This window comes from Pleurodeles waltl, chromosome 7 (genome assembly GCF_031143425.1).
Source record: "Pleurodeles waltl isolate 20211129_DDA chromosome 7, aPleWal1.hap1.20221129, whole genome shotgun sequence".
Taxonomy (NCBI): domain Eukaryota; kingdom Metazoa; phylum Chordata; class Amphibia; order Caudata; family Salamandridae; genus Pleurodeles; species Pleurodeles waltl.
This window is the reverse complement of record NC_090446.1, coordinates 1,111,541,382-1,111,561,266: the sequence shown is the minus strand read 5'-3', so window position 1 is coordinate 1,111,561,266 and position 19,885 is coordinate 1,111,541,382. Positions and strand designations below refer to the sequence as shown.

General features: G+C 42.0%; 1 protein-coding gene across 3 annotated transcripts in view; it reads left to right on the top strand.

The window, feature by feature from the left end:
* The first annotated feature begins 737 nt into the window (after positions 1-737).
* Positions 738-19,885, top strand: part of RSAD1 (radical S-adenosyl methionine domain containing 1) — a 68,593-nt gene continuing 49,445 nt past the window's right edge. For 2 of the 3 annotated variants that reach the window (XR_011194200.1, XM_069200067.1), the window contains exons 1-2: positions 749-972; positions 15,616-15,749. Coding sequence is in view for 2 of the 3 variants with exons in the window: in XM_069200067.1 (XP_069056168.1) it covers positions 817-972; positions 15,616-15,749 (290 nt within the window). In the remaining variant the exon portion in view is untranslated. Of the gene's footprint in view, positions 973-15,615; positions 15,750-19,885 lie in introns of all 3 variants that reach the window. The other variant, XM_069200069.1, reaches the window with a different exon arrangement.

Below are 19,885 nucleotides of genomic sequence, written 5' to 3'. Positions count from 1 at the left end.
TTTGCCCTTGTCCATGTACCCATCTGTACCTAACTGTGCCAGGGTGCTTAGACTGGCTGTGGAGACTTGAGTGATACTCTGCTCCATTCAAACACTGTCAATTGCGTACTTTAACTAAGCACTTCGGAAGTCACAGAGTGTTCTTTGTATATCAAATGGGAGACGGATTAATTAGACATATCTATTTTCCTGCTCTTAACAATGTGCAAGGCATTTAAACGTAACACATAGGCACACTTCAAGCTTGCAAAATGTCACACATAAGCAGCCTTACAACTTGGCAGCTATGTAATAATATAACTAAGCAGTACCAAGCATTTTTAAATCAAGGCCTACATTTAACGAATGATGAAGATAAATACACTCAGCTTCACGTACATTTTATCTATTGTTGTTTTAATTATATTAGAAAAAATAACCTTTTGCAACACCCGTGTGCTCTGGACCTGGCGATGGGAGAGCATACTTGGAATAATAAAGTCATAATGCTGCATACAGAGCCACAGAGGTTTTATCTTCTCCAAACATTGCAAATTACAAGGGGTACTAAAAAAGTATGTATGTATTATTTCTATAATTTAAGAGATGTAGTCTAAATGCATTAACACGTAATTTTAATAGGCGCAATCTTGTACTGAATGATGAATTAATATGTTGGTTTCAAATGAGTATTATTTTAAACCAGTTGTTGTCATTATGCGGAGATGGGCTTCTAGGGCTTTTTTCTAAAGAGTGTTGCGCTTCCTTTGAACTTGGGATAAGCAATGAAACGAACACTTTTTGGTTGTTGAGGGTTGCCTCTGAGCCCTTTCTCCCATGTCCCTGAGATGTGGACGCCTGGGAAGGGCTCTGCTCTCCCCAGGGATTCCGAGAGGCGCAGCGGCGGGGTCCGGTGCGCAGAAGAACGTGGATGGGGATGAGAAGGAGAGGCTAGCGCTGAAGGGACATGAGTCTGCAGCCGTGTATGTGCACGTGAGTGAGGGGGAGCAGCCGAGCGGCGGGTACTTTGTGAATGTGTGGAGGGCATGCGAAGACGCTGCAGGGCAGGGGGTCAAAGCGCGGGTACAAATGAGTGTGCAGTGAGATGTGATGTACTAGTGTTGTGGGGTGCGCGGAGAGAGGGTACTTACAAGAAACGTAGTGGGGAGTCGTAACAGGACGAGTACGTTTAAGGAAGGGAACCTTGCTTTGTAGGGGTTACGTGCACACCTGGGGAGATTCGAATATAAGTTCAACTTGCCAGAGTCGTCCATTGGTCCTCTGTCACCGAACTGATGGTCCAACTTTGCGCTGGATGACTATTTTGAGCTTTTAATGCGGAAACAGAGTAATTTGAGAGAACGTGAGTTTAAATCAGCCCTATAAATATGATGAAAAGGGTGGGTTGTACTCTAAAAGGGTATTTGACCAAAGACCAATAACTTGGAATCATCCTTTCAAGCGGTGTGGCCTAAAACATGTGAACTAACATCCATTGCTTCTAACCGCATGCTGTTTCAGGAATATTTGAGTGCCCCTTGTGAGTTGTCTTTTACTGCATCTAGACCAAACACATAGCATTGCACAAACAACTGATACAAGCCTGAGCTAATGACTTTACCAATGCTTTGGCAGTATTTGATAAATAACAATAATTTTGTCGTGAATAATTTAGAGTTGACAATGTTTCAAATCTGAGAATATCAGACTGTGAATTCGACATTATTATGGTCTGTGGCACAGGTAGTGATCTTTATAGTGTCTCCGTCACTTCCGTTCTTCCCGTCGCATAACTTTCATCTGTAGTGTGTCACTTTCTTGGACACTGAAGCCATTTTCTCCCACAACTTTCTAAAAACTTCCATGCGCATGTCTTTTGACTTTCAGTTTGTGAAATCTCAGTCAATGTTTCCATTTCAAGCACAGCTCACGAGTCCTTTCTTTCCTTTTTATCGCTGTGTTTTCTCTCTGTCCTTCTGCATATACTGCCTTGTCACATACCCCTCACCATGCACTCTTTCTTTCTGACACACGCACACACTCCCTCCCTCTAACCACCTGTAAAATACAGCATCTTCTCTTTTTTTGGTGCAGTCCAGTCTTCCAACAGCAGGGCATGCCTCCTTCACACACTTTCACATGCAGTCGTAATTACAGTCGACACATATCTGACCATCGCTGTTTGCCCGCTGTAGAGTGGCCAAGCATTGTATGTGAATGTGACCCAGTGACAAGCAATGTAAGGCACTGTACTACTTTAAGCCTCAGCTCCAGACCTCTCAATCTTGCCTAACACAACCACCCATCACAAACCTGAATTCGGCAAGACACCCAGGCCTTGATTATGAGTTACTGGTGGTGGTAGAGTGGTATTTCTGATTGGGCCGGAGGAGGAGGGCAGAGTTCAGGGCTAAATTACTCTGGGCAACTATGTTTGTCCTATTGTGTCCAGGCCCAGATTTATTAGGTCCACAGATTATGAACCTGTTAATTTGGAGACTAGAAACCTCGGCACGGACTTCCCTGTGGAGCTGCAGGCAGCTGCTGTAACTGCCCCCCAAAATCCTGCATATTTCAGTGTGGCGGAGGGCAGAAGAAGCTCCCCCAGCTGAAATGAAAGGACAAATGACCGCCAACCAACACATTGTCTCCCCCACAGGCACAACAAAACGTCTCCAAACATTCACCACCGACACAAAGCAGGTGGTAAATGGCTGTGGATTTTGGCCCATATTTTCACTTCGAAGGGGAACAAAATACGGAATTAGACCTGTTATTCCAGGGTCTGCACGTTATTTCCCATTCTGGGGGAAACCACTTGTATCTACTGTTAACTCTCAGGTAAATACTGCTTTGTATCGTAAATTCTGCGCCCGGTCAATCTCCCTGGAGGTTATGAGGAACATGTAATTTAGCCCCCTAGAAGTAACTCAGTTCGCAGTGTGCACCATGTAAGATGCATATTCTGCATAAACAATTACAGAACCTCAACACCTGGGAAGAAGCAAATACTGCTAGTAAATGGAAGATTAGGTTGAACATATGAAATGTATACAGTGATTCAGTCGTTGGCATGGATTACCTTAAAGATTTTTGCATACAGCCATTATTTTGCCTGTAATATTACGATCATGAATATATATATGGCAGTCTGGTAGGGACCCATTTTAAAGACAGTTTTTCATTACTGCTAGGTCCTATCCCACTGAAAGATGTTGGGTAAAGGAACGTTGGAGTATTCCTAGATAAAATTCTTAAAAGCTTCAGTAGTAAAAGTGATTGTGATTGAATTGCAGGATATCAAGGTTTTTGGTTTTTTTTCTTCACCACTTTAATATTCAAAGATGAAAGTGAGTTTCTTATTTTGTGGGCTTCTTAAACACATTATGGAAATTCTACTATTATTGACATTTTAACATTTGAAAATTGTCTCTAAGTAGTTCCATTGGCCTGATAATGTGTGCTCCATTGTTTTCAGAGAAACTTTTTGTTATTGATATGCCATAAAAGTTGCTCTGTGGAAATGTCTACATATGGAATATTGTTTGAAAAAATCAACATGGCTTGGGTCACTGGGCAGGGTGTGTAATATACTCCTTTTAATTGTATTTAAGTGCATGTTTAGCAGACCTGTATATTAACAAAAGACTATTGCACCGTGTTTCATTCCTACGTGTGATACTTTGAAAAGTATTGTACTGTGTAGTACAGAAAAATATGTTCAAGCCAAGGATCAGGGCGTGCTTTTTTTCATGTAAGTATAATGGCCCTAGCACGAACAACATTCAAAAGCTTAAATACACAAGAATGGTTATCTCATGCATTACTGTGGAAACATATTTCAATAATTAACAGGTAGCTCCAAATGTGATACCATGGGACTGATGCCCTGAAAATGAAAAAAAATAAATCTGGATGAACCTCTCAAAGGTTAAGGGGACAGGATATACCCAGCTCTTACATGTTTAAAAAAAAATACTTCAAGACACAGAGACTGAGCCCCTGGGCCCTGTAATGGCAGACACAACATTTGTCTTCATGTTGTGGCCAGCCAGTTAAAGCTCTCGGTACAGCAGGACGGATGGGTTCTGAGGTGGCCATTGGGTAAGGGGTGGGGGACTTATAGGAAGGGGGATGTTTGAAGACCTCGTGACCAATCAGGTCTCTCAAGTTGTTTTTAAATTTGCTGTCCTGCTGAACCAGCCATCCGGATATCTCTATTTTTTAACCTTAATTTCACAAACATCGTTTGAACACAATTAAAGTCACAAAGAACATACTTTCTTAGTAAGATCTGGCTTTCTGTCAAATTTGGTATAATTATAATCCGCTGTTTTTTCTGAATTTCCTGATGGAAATTGCATGGGGTAAAACTTATTTTTACAACATCCCTTAAGACCACTGAAATATATATGGTTGGCTGTGTATTTAACCCTATTTTGTGTAATCAAAATGTCTTGTGTTTGACCTAAACAAAGTCTTTGGAGAAGTGAGCAACAAAGAATACAACCCAAATTTTTCCCATGAGGAATAATTTGAATAAGAATGATACTTTTTCTATATTATCAGCCTTTGTATAGTATCTTCTACCTTCAGTCTGACATCATAGCACTTTATTAATTTGGTGGTCATTTGTATCGTTCTGGGATGTCTATCTTTCAGTCGTGTATGGTTGGTTGTACATGGAAATCATGTTGACACTGATTAAGTCAAATCTACCATACAGGTTGCGTAAGACCTATTATGGGCTTACCAAAACATAGAATGGCTTTAAGCTCACCTATAGGTTGTATTTACTATTACTCTCATTTGTCTGCATTTTATTCAGTTGCTTGCTTTTGTCCACTTTGTCTGTCCCTCGCTCAAGCATTGTCAATTTACTTGTGTCCTTTGTTCCTCACAAGGGAACTACTTTTTTCTTTTCTTTTTTTAGGTCGATCACGCAAACGATTTGACCTGTTGTAAGTATTGTGGGCTTTTAACCACACCCATCACTTTCAGTCGTTCGTGAGCTTGCCTCTCAAAAAATCACTTGACGTCATTGGCGCAAATGCTTTACATTTGTCCCGCCTTGAGACTGTTTTTGTCACACCTTGCAGACCGCCCCTGTTACATGCGTTATTGCACGATTGCTGATATATTTCAGCGTGGGAGAACTTTTTTTTTCTTTTGTCTCTTCTCTTTGTGCTGCATAGCGGCCATGGTGCCCACAGCATGAACAGGCACAATAGGTGCCCTCCATCTGCGGTACTGGAGTGCTAGTCAGATTGTTCACAGTTACTGAATCAGAGTCATTCCTTATGGCTCTCCCCCTTAAAACACTTGAAGTTGGTAAATGCTTTACGTAAACCAGAAATCCTCAAAGTGAAAGCGGCTCTTCCAGCACCCCGGGAGAGCCAATGCTACAATATTCACTGCACTCGGAGAAAACTCGACCTATAATGCATTGCAGGGCATTACTTTTACAAAACATTTTTGCTCATAACTCAGCCTGTGGTTGCCCTAGAACAATGAGACCACCACCAAAACGTCCACAACAATGTGCTCTTTCTGTCTACTCCCTGGGTCCCCACGCTATTTTAGTGGGGATCCCAAAATAATAACCCCTCCCACCAGTCAGTGTCTTTGAGTCTTTCATGACTGGAATTTTTGTCTTACAGCTCAGAGTAGTTTGTTTCAAGGGCCTTGTTTGTAATATCATTGCTATAGGCCTCTTACCCCTTAAAATGTGTAATGTACTACGCCCTGTATATGGTTATGTTGCATTATTTAAGCCATCTTTTTGTGTGTGGTTATGCCCTCTAGGGGTTAGTTATATAATTACATGACCATGTTTCTTACAAATGCTATTTTTGTTTTGGCATCCTCTAGGGGCTATTCTAAGCAATACAGTCCTATCAACATACTAAAATATTCATGGCACACGGAAACTTACCCCACAATGCTTTGCTGGGCATTACTTTTACAAAACATTTTTGCTCATAACTCAGCCTGTGTCCTAGGACAATAGGACCACCACCAAAACGTCCAGCACGATGTGCTCTTTTTTTCTATGTTATCTCTGGTCTCCAAAATAATAACTCCCCAGCATTCATTATATTTTAAAGCTCTCTCATGGTTCAAACTTTTGTTTTACAGCTGAAAGGAATTCTGTTTATGGGACTTTTTTAAATATCATTGCAATAGGCATGCTAGCCTTGAAAATGTGTTCTGTACTATGCCCTATAGGGACTAAATATATGGTTACACTGCATTACTTTCACCTGTTTTTTTCATGGGTTATGCCCTTTAGGGGCTAACAGTATGGTTGCATGACCATGTTCCTTACAAATTATATTTTTGTTAGGGAGTTTTAAGCATTACAGGCTAATGCCAAAAGTTTATTTCTGATAAAGGTTTATATGATAATTGTAGGTGTTTTAGTAATTTCTCCTTATTACAATTATGACCATGATTCAGGCCATCTTCTTACACTATGATGTTTTTGAACACTCTTGATATGTTTGGGTGACCCTCCTAGTTTATTTCTCCTCTGTGGCTGCCTTGTGTCATTTTTGGGAAATTGTGTTAGCCAGCTAGCAACTCTGATGGTAGGATGGTGAAAGTGGTATTCTATTGGAATTAGAATGGCAGATTTAAATTAGGATTCTAAATAGCAACATTTTTAATTTTTTGCTGCAGATAGAGGAAGAAGGTACATGGAAGTGCTATAGTTATATGCAGGGCCACTGTAACTATATGGCAGGAAAAGAAAAAATTATGAGGTAGGAGTGACCAATTTATGTGTCAAGAAAAGTTCAGTTATGAGTTTACAATGCCAATAGCTCTGTCTCAAGAAAATGCGCAACCTATTTCATTGCAAATTCTTGGTTTCTTAAGCACTCCACAAGAGTGCATTTGTTTTCCAACGTTGTCTCACCTCTGTGCTTCTCCCTACCTCCCCCTATGATGGGCTTGCCCATTTGTGCTTCTCCTCACAGCTTTACAATGTTCTCTTGTTTGCCCGTTTGATTTTATTTGATCCCCCGACCTGCACTCTCTGTGTTGCTTCCCCCACCCGCATACCTATGTTGCTTCTCATCTTTCACAGTATCTCCCTGATCAAATAGCATTTTGCCTGGTGTGAACAACATGGTCCAGGATATGAGCAATAGAGCATGTTATCCATACCCTACCTCTACACGCTGTTTCCTTAGTTAAAATGCTGCCACAGTTATCACTAATCGAATGTTGAATCTGGAGTCAGGGCGGAGACAGGCTAACAGCTTGTTTGGTAGTGCCTTTCAATCACAGTTTTTTAATCTACATATTTCAATTTCTTATTTAGTCTTTCAAGCAGAGCAAACCATTGTGGGCTGAAACTGGGCAAGAATGGATAGGACTTTGTGTATTGAAGATTTAAGTAGTCTAGGAATGAACTGTTGTCCCGTTTCAAAATTCCAGTCCTTGCACTGTGATTTCAAGGAACAACTAGTTAAATCGAATAACTGAGAGTCTACAATGCATGTCACCAATAACACTTACTGAAAAGTAAATTAAATGAAAACATTTATGTGGAACACTTTGCAGAAACTATCTGTAGGTGCTCTTCTACCACAAGTACTACCTTGCGCTCCATGTGAGATGAGCCGGTAAGACTCTGACACACTGTTTTTGTGTGATAGCTATCTTGGGGGAATAATGTCTAAGGCCCTTCTGGTTCAAACCTTTCTAAAAATTGTTAAGCTGACAGTTCAACTTTGTACAACAATCGTGTTGAAAGCAGCATCAAGTTTAACAACGGTGTCCAAAGACGCCCTAGTTGGTAGCCTATAAAGGAACCCACTCTTGTGGACCCACCTTAAACTCTGTTAACAAGAGACATCCCCAGTTCCTTGTATGGCCTGTTAACCAGCACCTTAATTCACCTGCTAAGGGTAGTGGAGATAGTTTTATTGCCTTGGTAGCCTGGCCCAAACTTAATAACGAGAGACTTGGACTAACCAGAACTAATGTGGTCTTGGTAACTCCTATTTGTCTGTCATCCATCCAGGTATTGACTGGTTTTGTTGCCTATAATTGAGGGAGATAGTGGAGCACAATGTCCGGATAGGGTAAAATTCATAGATGATTCTGGGTAGAAAAGCCAGGGAGAATCACACAGTCAGATTTTCAGGAAGAAATCTAAGATGGGTTTTGTTTAGGAGGGCACCCATGATATCAATAAGTTCAAAAGAAGTGATGCAGAGAGGTTGGAGGCTGGCCTTCATGACAGACTCTTCTCAAGAATTTTGTTGAACGACAAATATTTTTATACTGTCTGAAAACCTACTATATTGTGTGAAAATCCGATCTTACTAACTCAGAAGGCAGTTCTGTTTTTTATGTTTTCTCTTTGTGTGGTTTTGTGCATTGCCCAATCTGGGAGACTTATTTTTAATCATATGGGGAATGTGATCGAAAACCACATTGCGTCAGGAAAAGTGTCTTTTGTTGACCATTATTCGTATTGCATGGCTTGATTTAGTATTTTGGCTAGGGTTTCAAGAAATAAATAGTGCAGCTTTTCTGTGTGTGGTTGTTAAGGGGGGAAAAAAGACTTTTGGACAGTTTTCTAGTAAGTTTGGCTTAACCCAAGTCCCCTTTTTTCAGTATTTGTTTAAAAAGGATGTACACATCCAGTAAGCATCAGGTTGGCCTCCTTCAAAAGTCGGCTTCCTTGACAGGACTCTTCAGTCATTAGTTTGAGACCTTACCAATCAACTCTTGTATCAGCCCATAGGAGTACTCAAGGATCATCTTTTTGTTGGCTGTTTCGTTGAATATCTCCCCTACCATTAGAGTGCGTGTTTCTGTTACGCATCGGCAAAAAAGGTCAGTTGATGCACATTCCATATTTTTCTCTGAAAAATTGAGTCACTCATCAACTGTTCAATTCTTTAATGGTCCTTTTTCATAACCCCTGCCACAGCCTTTTTTTTTTTTTTTTTTTTTTTTTTTAAAAATGTTTTTTATTGCGTCATCAAACGTGGCAACTACAATCGGACATGATTACATAATAAAGCAAGCATTGCCAAAGCCAGTAGGTTTGGGACTGTCTGCCATCCTTTTTGCTTTTGCTTTGTCAGTGCTGGTTTTTTTTGTCATAGTTTTTGTAAAACTTAAATTGGTGGGTAAGCTGCCGGTCCCCTCACCAATAAAAAAAAAATAATACAAGCATTGACAAAGCCAACAGGTGTTGACTTTTTCACTTGTCTGTGCCAGTTTGTACCAATGCTATGCAGCATTGGCAAAAATAAATGCTTTTTTCCAGTTAAAAAAAAACAAGCATTGGCAAAGCCAATAGGTCTTGCTTTTGGTAGAGCTATTGGCTTTGTCATTGTCTTTAAGCCATGTTGTACACAGCGTGGCTTCTGTTCAGCATGACTAAAAGTTAGCCATCCTGTAGAGGAGACAGTAGCAGAGTGGTGTACAGTGGAGTGGCATAGAGTGGTGTTTGGAGTGGTGTAGACTGCAAAAACAATTAATGGTATGTTGTGTTCGGGTTCTAAGCCCACTGAATTGAAAACAATACTTCTTGCAGCACAGCACATGTGCTGTGTAGGCAGGACCTAAGAATGGCACAGTGATGTGTACTTCCATGCATGTGTCATGATGCTTTTAGTCTGCATTGATGACATAGGCACGTGCATATAGCACTGCATACATGGCAAGACACAGCTGATGTTTTGTTACAAATTAGCCATCCAAGGTGGCAGATGCAACTTGGAGCTGGAAAAAAAAAATATTTAAACTAGTGCATGAGCACATTTCACAAATGGAAAAGCCTGGGGGAGGAAGGGTGATGAAAAGCAATGGATGAAGTGGGTAAGAGGACAACACAGAGGGCACAGGCTAGGGGAGGTATTTGAGGGTGCAGCAGTACACGAAAGAGAGAGGTGGACTGCACTCATGATGAGCTTAAAGAAAGAAAAATAATTCCCCGAATCTGAGCTGTGCCAAAACAATCTGCCCCACGTCAATCTAAAGCAACCTGACCCACTCCAAGCCATTTCAGTCTGCCCCACTCAAACCTCTCACTTCAATCCAAAACAACCTGCCCCATTCTAGCCTGCCCCACTACGACAAACAACCCACTCCAGTCCAAAACAGTCTGCCCCACTCAAGTCCAGTCCACCTCACCTCACCTCAAATTAACTCACTCCATCCCAATTCTCCCTCCTCCACTCCACCCTACCCCAATCCACCCCAGTCCAATCTGCCCCACTCCAATCCAATACATCTCACCCCAATCCATCATACCCCAATCCCCTCCTGTCCTGTTCACACCAACCCAATCCATCCCACCCCACTGCAGTCTGATCCACCCTACTCCAATTCAAACTCACCCATCCCACCCACTCCAGTTATCCCACCCCAGTCCAATACACTCTGCCCAGCTCCAGTCAAACGCACCGAACTCCAATCAAGTCCACCGCCACCCAGTCCACTTCACTTCAATATAATCCAGCTGACTCCAATTTAATCCACCCACTTGGTCCAATCCAGTCCATATTAATCCACCCTACTGCAGTCGAATCCACCCCACTCAAAACCACCTTAATTTAACCCCCACTTCAATCTAGTACACCACTCTCCAATCAATCCAACCCATGCCAATCCATTCCAGCCCACCCTACTCTAGGCCAGTCTAATCCAACCCCCACTCCAATCAACCACACTCAATCCAATCCAACCCATCACACCATAGTCCACCCCACTCAGTCCAATCCACCTCATTCCACTCCACCCCAATCAGATACACCTCACTCCAGTCCACCCCACTGCAGTACAATTCACCCAATGCCAATCCACTCTTCCGCACCTCAATCTAATCTACCCCATTCCAATCTACTCCACCCCAGTCCACATCACTCCACTTCAGTCCACCACGCTGTACCCCAATCCAGCCCACCGAACCCAGTTCAGTCCATCGCAATCCAATCCACCCAGACCACCCCACTCAACAAAATTCCCTCCACTCCAATCCACCCCACCATATCTGTTCAGTCCATCCCACTCCAATTCATCCATCCCACCGTACTTTAATCCACCTCTCCTCTACCCACCCCAATCCACTCCACTGCAATCCACTCCAAGACACTCCACCACAATCCACCACACCTCAGTCCAATGCACCCCAGCCCTATCACTCCAATCCAAACCACCCACCCAAGAGGCCTGTAAAAGCCCCGGGGTACAGCGTGCATGAGCCAGCACTGCTCATGCATGGTGAGAGCAGATATTTTTCTGTGCTCATTCCAGGTGGAAGCCGTTTCTTTTTCCCTGCCTGCAAGAGTGCAGGCAGGAGAAGTGTGTATTCCCACATCACACGGCATGAGCATTTTAGCAGCTCCTGCCGGAGTGGGATGCAAATTTTTTGCCTGCCTGCACAGGGAAACTGTGTCCCGGTAGTGGGATTCTGAGGACACGTCTTGGAGCTGGCCTCACGGTTTGGGGTCCCGGGGCCTTTAGATGGTCAGGGAGGGGCTGTGCTTCCCCCTGCCCTTTTGGAATTAGTGGCTTCTAGATTGGAGTCACTGGGGTCTTTGCAGGCTCTGGAGGGGGACAGAGCACCTCCTCCCCTTTAATTTTGAAACAGCCTTGGAGGATTCCCCCCAGCAGGCCTAGTGGTGTTAGCGTAAATCTACCTTATCTTTCTTCTACCTTATATTTTTTTTTCAGGACTCTTTACTCAAGTCTTAAGATGTCTACTAATACACCATTGTTGACGTAGTGGCAGACAATCGGACCTCAAGGCTCCGTGGATCCTTTGCGACTTGAAATATCGATACATTGAGAGGCTACATTTTTTTAAAACTACTGAACAGATTTACACCAAATCACAAAAAGCACAGTTTCTGGACCAAGATCTTGCTTTCTGGCAAATTTTGTGTAAATCTGTTCAGTGTTTTCTGCGTTATTGCTGTTCTGTTTTTTGGGAACTGCCTCCCCATTTTTCTCTGCGCCGCTTACAGATCACCCAAAAACTTTCCAGTAAGGAGCTGAGATGGAAGATTTTTTTTTTTTTTTTTTAGGAAAGGTTTTTAAGAATCGTGAAACAACAGCAAAGTTATAAGCAAAACAAAATTATTATTTTTTGCTTTTGGAAACATGAGTCTAACAATCATTGCCCAATGGCAACTGACTCTGGGTTTTATATTTTTGTGTGTGTTTTTGGAAACATGATCCTAACAATCACTACCTAATGGCGACTGCCTCTGGGTTTTATATTTTTTGTGTGTGTGTGTGTGTGTGTGTGTGTGTGTGTGTATATATATATATATATATATATATATATATATATATATATAATATAGACAAAACAAAGGTTAAGTGGAGTTATACGTAGGTCTTCTAATAATAAAACAAAGTTTTCTAATGATAACAAAAAACTAATGTTTATAAACGAAAACACTGAAATTCACCAGTTACACATAACTGACCCAAGCATAACCTGCACCGCAAAGATTTTAGATGTCATCAGTGAAATTATATTTGACTCCCACAAGAGCACCTTTGGACTGGCATGCTGAAAAAAATAATTTGGTCCCTAGGTGGGTCCCAGTGGGACACACCCAACAAAGGCTAGGGGGATAGGGTACCCCTCCTTGGCCCCTCCCCCCCAAGTTCTTTAAAAAAAAAATTACCTAAGGACTTAAGGACCGAGCCTCATGTCCTATCATGGTAGCCGCAACAGTTTTCTTCATGGTATGACTTGCCAATCGTATTCCTCTGTACAGCGGGACTGCTGGGTCCATGGTACTGAGACTACTGATGGGGGTTAAAAAAAAAAATAAAAGCCTCTTGACCAATCATATTTTATTTATATATATATATTTTTTTTTTAAACAAATTGCAGTCCCAGGGTGCCAACCAACTAGAGATCTCTATTTTAACCTTAATTTCTCAAAACAAAAATTATAGATTTACAGCTAATCACAAAAACGTGCTTTCAGAGTAGATATCCAGATTTCTGCCAAATGTGGAGTAATTCTGTTCAGCCATTTTTTTCTGTATTGCTTTCTAGAAATCACTCATGGAAGTTGCATGGGGAGAAGGTATTTTGACACTCCTCTTCTCTCAGCCCCAGCTTGACAGATCACCCCAAAACCTCCCAGCAAGGAGTTGAGGTGTAGGAACATTTTATGTTGGAAAGTTCCTTGAAAATGTGTCAAACGACAGCCGAGTTATTAGCAAAACAAAAATCATTCTTCCTATGGAAGCTCTTATATATATTTATCTTTAAAAAATCCAAATTTTTTGGCTAACAGCAGACATAAAAAAATAATTCGCCGTGGCATGTAAGGTCGATACACTACACTTTGACAGTTTGTAACACTTTAATTCTTATTCATCGTTAACATGCATTGCATCTCCCTTTGCATCATTAAAATGCAACATTAACTTGCATCTCCTTTTACTTTATTCGACTTTCGTCCATTGTGCCAGCACATTTGCCAATCCTTTTTTAATTAGACATCTTTTCCAGTAACTTTCATATTTTGCTAATCAGCTACGTTCTACTCGATCAGGTTATTTTTTTCATTTGTTTTTTAGGCTACTGGTCTTACCAATGAATGGCTCTCTGTATCTTTGCTAGGAAGATACCTAGTACTGCAAACTAATTATTAATTTTATTTCCTTTGTTCTGTGGGAAAATTCCTAATGGACATTGCTTGATATATTGATCTGGTATCATTTTGTTCCATGAAGGATCCTCTCTATTAATGCATTCCAGAATATTGAGATGGTTGGAAAGTTCCATATCCTGTGTATAATTGCAATCTAGGGACCTCCCTAGGTATATTTGTGCCATTTTTGGCAGCTGCTTACTTTCTGCATGCCAGGCAGTTCTGCTTTAATCTCCGCCTGGTGATTCCGAATTACTATTGCCCAACACCTAGGGCTCAACATTTGAGGTTCAGGACAACAGGTTTTCATGTTTATTTTGTCCACTGAACATGTAGGCCCAGACCTCCACAGTACAATCTCTCTGGCTGTCAGTTTAAAGTACTTAAGTATTGACACGTGAAAGAGAATGGCTCACTACTAAAGAAAGATTTGTTTCCTTATTGATATGTTTTTAAATAAATGATACCTTTAGACGGATACTGATCTACAATGCATGAGTAATAGGTAATACTGGTATATGCACTATACCTGGAAAAACCTGCTTAGGCAAGAAAATGATGTAGAATGCCACTCTAGAACAAAAGCCTAAATCCCCATTGCTTAACCAGCTGTATCCTAGCACTACACTCAACCTCGGGTTGTTATGCCTTTTGTTGCATATAGGGTTGAATATCATGGGCACTGTATCCATTTGACAACCTGCTCCTTATTTTACCATTCAGGATGACCCAGTATATTTACTTTTGACACATTTCCACTGCACAGTTACTCTACAATGATTTTCTGTAGCTCACCAATTGAGTGCTAGATTCTTTTTGGTGAGAGTGAAACATCCCAAAGTAATGTTCTTTTGACATGGGAGGCTCCCACTCCCATGACATGCCATGACACTGCTTATGGTTGGTGGCAGCTGTTTATTTTGGGACTGGCTTTCCTGGTGTAGTCAAGCCTTCTCTTCACCCATCTGTATTTTGCATGCATGAGAGTGCTTGAGTACGTGCAAGGGAGGCAACCTTTGGCCTAAGTGGCCCTGGAAATAAGTAGTATCTGCTGTTATCCATAGGATTTACTGGTAGTCTGTGTTGCTGTCTTCCCTTTCTCTGGAATTCCCATCTGTGCTGCTCCTCTGATTCTCCCCTCTTCTTTGGGAAACCATGTGCACAGTTCTAGCTTCGGGTACACCATGGTTGATTGAAGCCGGAAGGCTTTTTTGTTATTTCGTTAACCTGGTCATAGCCAATGAATGCAGGTCAGCTTGTGACTGAAAAAGAGCAACACTTGAAGAGTTTCATGTTTTAAATCATCTGTGATTCGTTAATATGTTTCAAAATAGGCGATAACCAACTTTCACATTCAGTAGCCTCTTTCCAGGAAAATATTTGTGATAATGATGCACCCATTATCTTCCAAATATCCCAGTTTCAAGAACATTTCAAATAGCTGAAATGCTACTAAGATGGTAGGTATTTTGGTGAAAAATGAAATCACTCATACACTCATCAGAGGGGACACGAGGAAGCGGGGAGAATTCGACACAGAGGTGGAGTGGGTATGGCAGAGTGCATAAGGGAGTGGGGTGGTGATATGAAAGAGATTAGGCCAGAACAAAAGTGAATGCCACCAGCAGGAGAAAGAGGACTGTAAGGGTGTGGGAAGATTTGGAATGTCAAATTATAGTCCTTGATTATGGATGAATAATGGAGAATGGGGTACTTTGTCAATTCTATAGAAGGCAACATGAGGTAGCCCTAGTAATGGAGGCATAGTAAAGACAAAGACCAGGATATAGACCACATAAAAAATGCAAGGGGAATGGATTGATCACTCTGGGTAAGCCTACGTGTCAAGTAAGCATGAGTAGCATTAGAGTGGGTTTTACAGGGGCACAATCTAGGAAGGCTGAATGACGGAGCCCTCGGTGCCTGCTTTTCAAGTGAGAGAACTGTCACTGATTGTTTCTGAGTCACCTTATTTATTTCCTAGTGGCCTTATTGTGAGAAGCGCTGCAGCTACTGTAATTTCAATAAGTACATCCCTCGTGTGGTAGATGAGTCAGCCATGCTACATTGTCTCAGGCAAGAGGCAACATATCTGATCCAGCTCAGCCAAGTCCAAAGGTAGGTGACACTTTCGAATGATCATAGATTGAGTTTGTTTTTAATGTTTCCATCTTGCAATTCTGTAGTACTTATCCCAGTAAATGTCTGCAAAGGTACTGTCTTTATGGATGCATTCTGATATATATTTGCACTGATGAAGAAACTTAAGCCGTTGGCTTAGTTTATAGAAGAGTGTACAGACTTAGACATACATTGACAAAATATACAATCTGGTGTACCTGTACCTATTGAGAGTAGCCTAAGTATGTGACTGTCTGCATAATCAGGTATAGTATAGCTGGTCAGCTTGTGAATTCTCAATACTCATTTTTGCCTTGAGTCATTTACGTGCCTTCTTTCATGTTTGTTCAAATTGTGCTGTGTGGAAAACTATTGAGAACATAACACTAAATCTCCTATTGGTCATCCACGACTGGTTGGGAGGGGGTTGGTCGGATCCGGTGTATTAGCTAGAACTCTTGACCATGGGCTTCCCTAGCTTGCTTGGGAGGTTGTACAGTGACCCTCTGCCCCGTAATGTGACTGGGGTGGTGTTGGCAGGGTGGAGGCCTGCACAGCGAACAACTGGGTGGTGGGCCACCTTAGCCAGCAGATGCCGCCGTGGCAGGGACGGTGGCTAGGGGAGGTCTCAGCACTTCGGGGATTCCATAAATGGGACCACTTAGGTATCTCCCAGCTGGGTGATGTCTGGACCGGCTCACGCATGAGATCATTTCAGGAGCTCCAGGAGCAATTTGAGCTGCATAAGTCCCAATTTCATAAGTTTCTGCAGCTTAGGCACGCATTGCAGGCACATATTCAGATAGTGACAGAACTCCCAGAATTCAGCCCCGTAGAGGCCCAAATTATGATGGGTTCTGTAGGCAAAGGGGGAGTGTCGCACATCTACCGCTCATTAGTCAGTAACACCACCCAGACACTTGACAAGCTCCGAGAGCAATAGGAGCAGTGGGTGGGCCCGATCGATGATGGAGACTGGAGGTAAGTGTTGATGGCTCCGCGGTCTCTAATCACGACCTCCTGACTCTGAGTGGTACAGGTATACTTTCTTCCCACGGCATACCTCACACCTGACCAGTTGTATAGAGCGGGCCTGCAGCCCCAAGTAGACTGCTCTCATTGTGCAAGCCCCAATGCAGACTTCTTTCATATGGTATGGACTTGCCCCCATATAACCGTTATTTGAGGGCGGTGCTCGGAGAGATTTCAAGAGTTATACAGGTGGAAGTTGAAGTGGCTCCACTACTAGCTGTCCTAGGAGTGCTCGGCGGGGTGGGTTCCAGCAGAGCACAGCGGAATTTGTGGGGGTGGCCTGCTTGGTGGCCAAGAGAGACATTGCAGCGAGCTGGAAGGCCGAGGCCGCACCCACAATTGTAAAATGGCATCAGGGGTGGACTGGTGTGCACAGCAGGAGAATGTGGTCTGCGAAGTACGAGGGTGCCTAGCCAAATACACAAAGGTGTGGGGGAGTTGGGATGGGGCAAGAAGCCTGGTTTCACCGTAAGGGGATGTGTGCAATCTGACAAATGGGGCAGTGGTTCCTGTGTGTGCATTAGTGTATCATGCGTTGGATCTATATGGTGTACTACTTTACCTGTGCTGATTGTACCAGTGACCTATTGGACTGTTAAGCCGTTTCACATAAAACTACTAAAAATGGTTTATCCAAAAAAAAAAAAAAAAAAAAATCTCCAGAGTCAGTTGTACACTAGTGACTGCTAATGTCCACATCAAGGTGGTGCATGTGAAATTATACTTTATTTAGATTGTACTTTGATTTGTGCTGAACCAACTTGTCTTTTTAACATGTCCATTTCTCCATTTCCAGTCCTTTAACTTTTAATCCCTTGAGGAAGTAGGTCATAAACTTAGCACTAAGCATCAATGAAAAGAGCTTCAGTGCTTTTGAAGCACAGCAAGCCTGCTAATGTAGCGTAAAAAGAACAGGAGGTGTTAATTTGAGTTGCCGTGCTGAGATTACTGTCACTGTGGTCTCCAGGAATCTGTCTTTGATGGGCTTGGCAAAGCCATCTGTGTTGTTAAAAGAGGGGTTGGTTGATAGGGAAGGGCAACATGTAGTGGGTGCTGGAAGGATGATCTATCTTTTACGGGTATTCAGTATAACAGTTATTTACCAATTCCAAGTTGATGAATGCAGGTGTTCTACAGATTTGCATTGGTCTTGTGGGCTACAGATCAAATGTGCACCAAGTTGAAACAGTCCGGAGAGGGACCAGAAGAGCTGAGCCTTCCATCCTTGTCAACAGGGTGCCATAGGCTCTGTGGTTGCATGCTGCACATGTGAAATAGTTTGAGGGTGTCCCTGTTCCTGTATTTGAGGATGGCTAAAGGCTAATGAGGCCAGCTTGATTTCTGTATTTTAGGCTGAAGGAGTGTTGTGTTTTAAGGCCTCCAATGAATTTCAGGTATTGAGTGACTACTTCCTTTTTGACATTTTTTTGAAAGCCACTGAAACTAGTGAAAGATGTATAGTTTCCCAGTGTGGAGAGGGAGAGGCCAGAAGGCCAACACAGCTTAACAGATAGGTAAACAATCTGATCCAAAGATGGATATAAAGAGATGGAAAGGGACAAATTGAGGCAGACAGGGTGAAGGAGTGATTGTAGAGAAAAAGTGTCTGTCCACATTTTGGTGGGGAAGGGGACAACGTAAAGAGGCAGGTATTGGGCCCAACTGTCGTGGGTGAGGGTGTTTGCCCCTGGTGTCCTGGGGCCTCTCCTACTGCAGCTCTGCAAACTGCAAAGAACAGTTTTCTGCAGTTGACTGTCAGGACAATGAGGGGGAACAGTCAAAGAATTCTAAGGGGGGTAGTGACAAGGTAAGAGCAGAACTCTACAGTCAGACAAAATAATGTCCAGACTAGCACTTATCTTAGTAAATGGAAAGTACTTTAATGACACAGCAAAACGTTATACCACACAGCAGGCCTTGAAAAATCATAAAAATGTTGCTAGGCCTGAAAGTCGAGTAACTTGAATAACTACTCAACCTAACTGTAATATACTTGACCCGTAAATCGCTCTCAAATTTTGTGATCATAGGCCAATATTTTAGTTTACACTAACCTTTTTCTTCACTCTCACATGTGTGCACCTTCAAATATGTGAGATCAGTATTACTGCTGTACAAACAAATCCTCTTTGACTAAATGTTTGCTCCATGTATAATAAGAATCTAGCCAACATTTAGGGTACACCTGATCCATGACTTGCCTCTTACTTTACTAATAGCATTGCCATCAGGACAGGATTGTTTCTCAATGTATGTTTAAACACTCACTTTTACTAAATATATCACTAAAGCATGATGTGGTAGCACACTGTCATTTACAGACAGTAAATTTAAAAAAAATGTCCAAAAACCTTCCCACTACTTGTAGCTTCAGTGATACAACTATATAGAGTATTAAGAATAGTTTGTGAAAATTGTGTTTCAGAAAACATATTTATCCTTTGCACATCACCAAGTAAAGTGTTCTGAGTTTTCATCGTATTAAAATATTTTTTTCATCACACAGAAGTACACAAAAAGGGCTTTCATGACTACTGAAATATATTTTTAAATGTTTTTACAGTTGACTTAGTTATTGAACAATTGTGTGTCAGGAAAGATCTGACACTTCAACCTTTCATTTCACATTCTTTGTACAGCAGGTCAGAGAGTTCATCTAACAAATTCCTGGAACTCTGCAGTCAGAAGGAAAATTAATTGTAAGAAGACATACTGACTTTTGACCTCTTTCTCTGAACACAGAGCAAACGTGACAAGCTAAGAACAAGATTTAAAGATGTCTTTATTGCTCTTTTACTTTCACATAACAGCAGAACTTTTTGAGAAATGAGTCGCCAGACTGCACTCTGTCTGAATTGGAGTTTGGAGAACAGGTTCTGGGCCTTGCATTGCTATGGAAAGGCCTAGGCATCTGAACAAACGCTAGATTAATGTGATGTTTGGGACAAGCACAGTCAGTATATTAGTTTCACATGTAGTGTGCCGCTCAGTGCTAGAGGTTACGGCCATTAACTATGCAGATGACAATTCTGTCTCAACAGAAAGAATAGAGGGAACCTCATAAGGAGTGCACTTTTTCCTGTCTGTCTTTCTACCCCTGT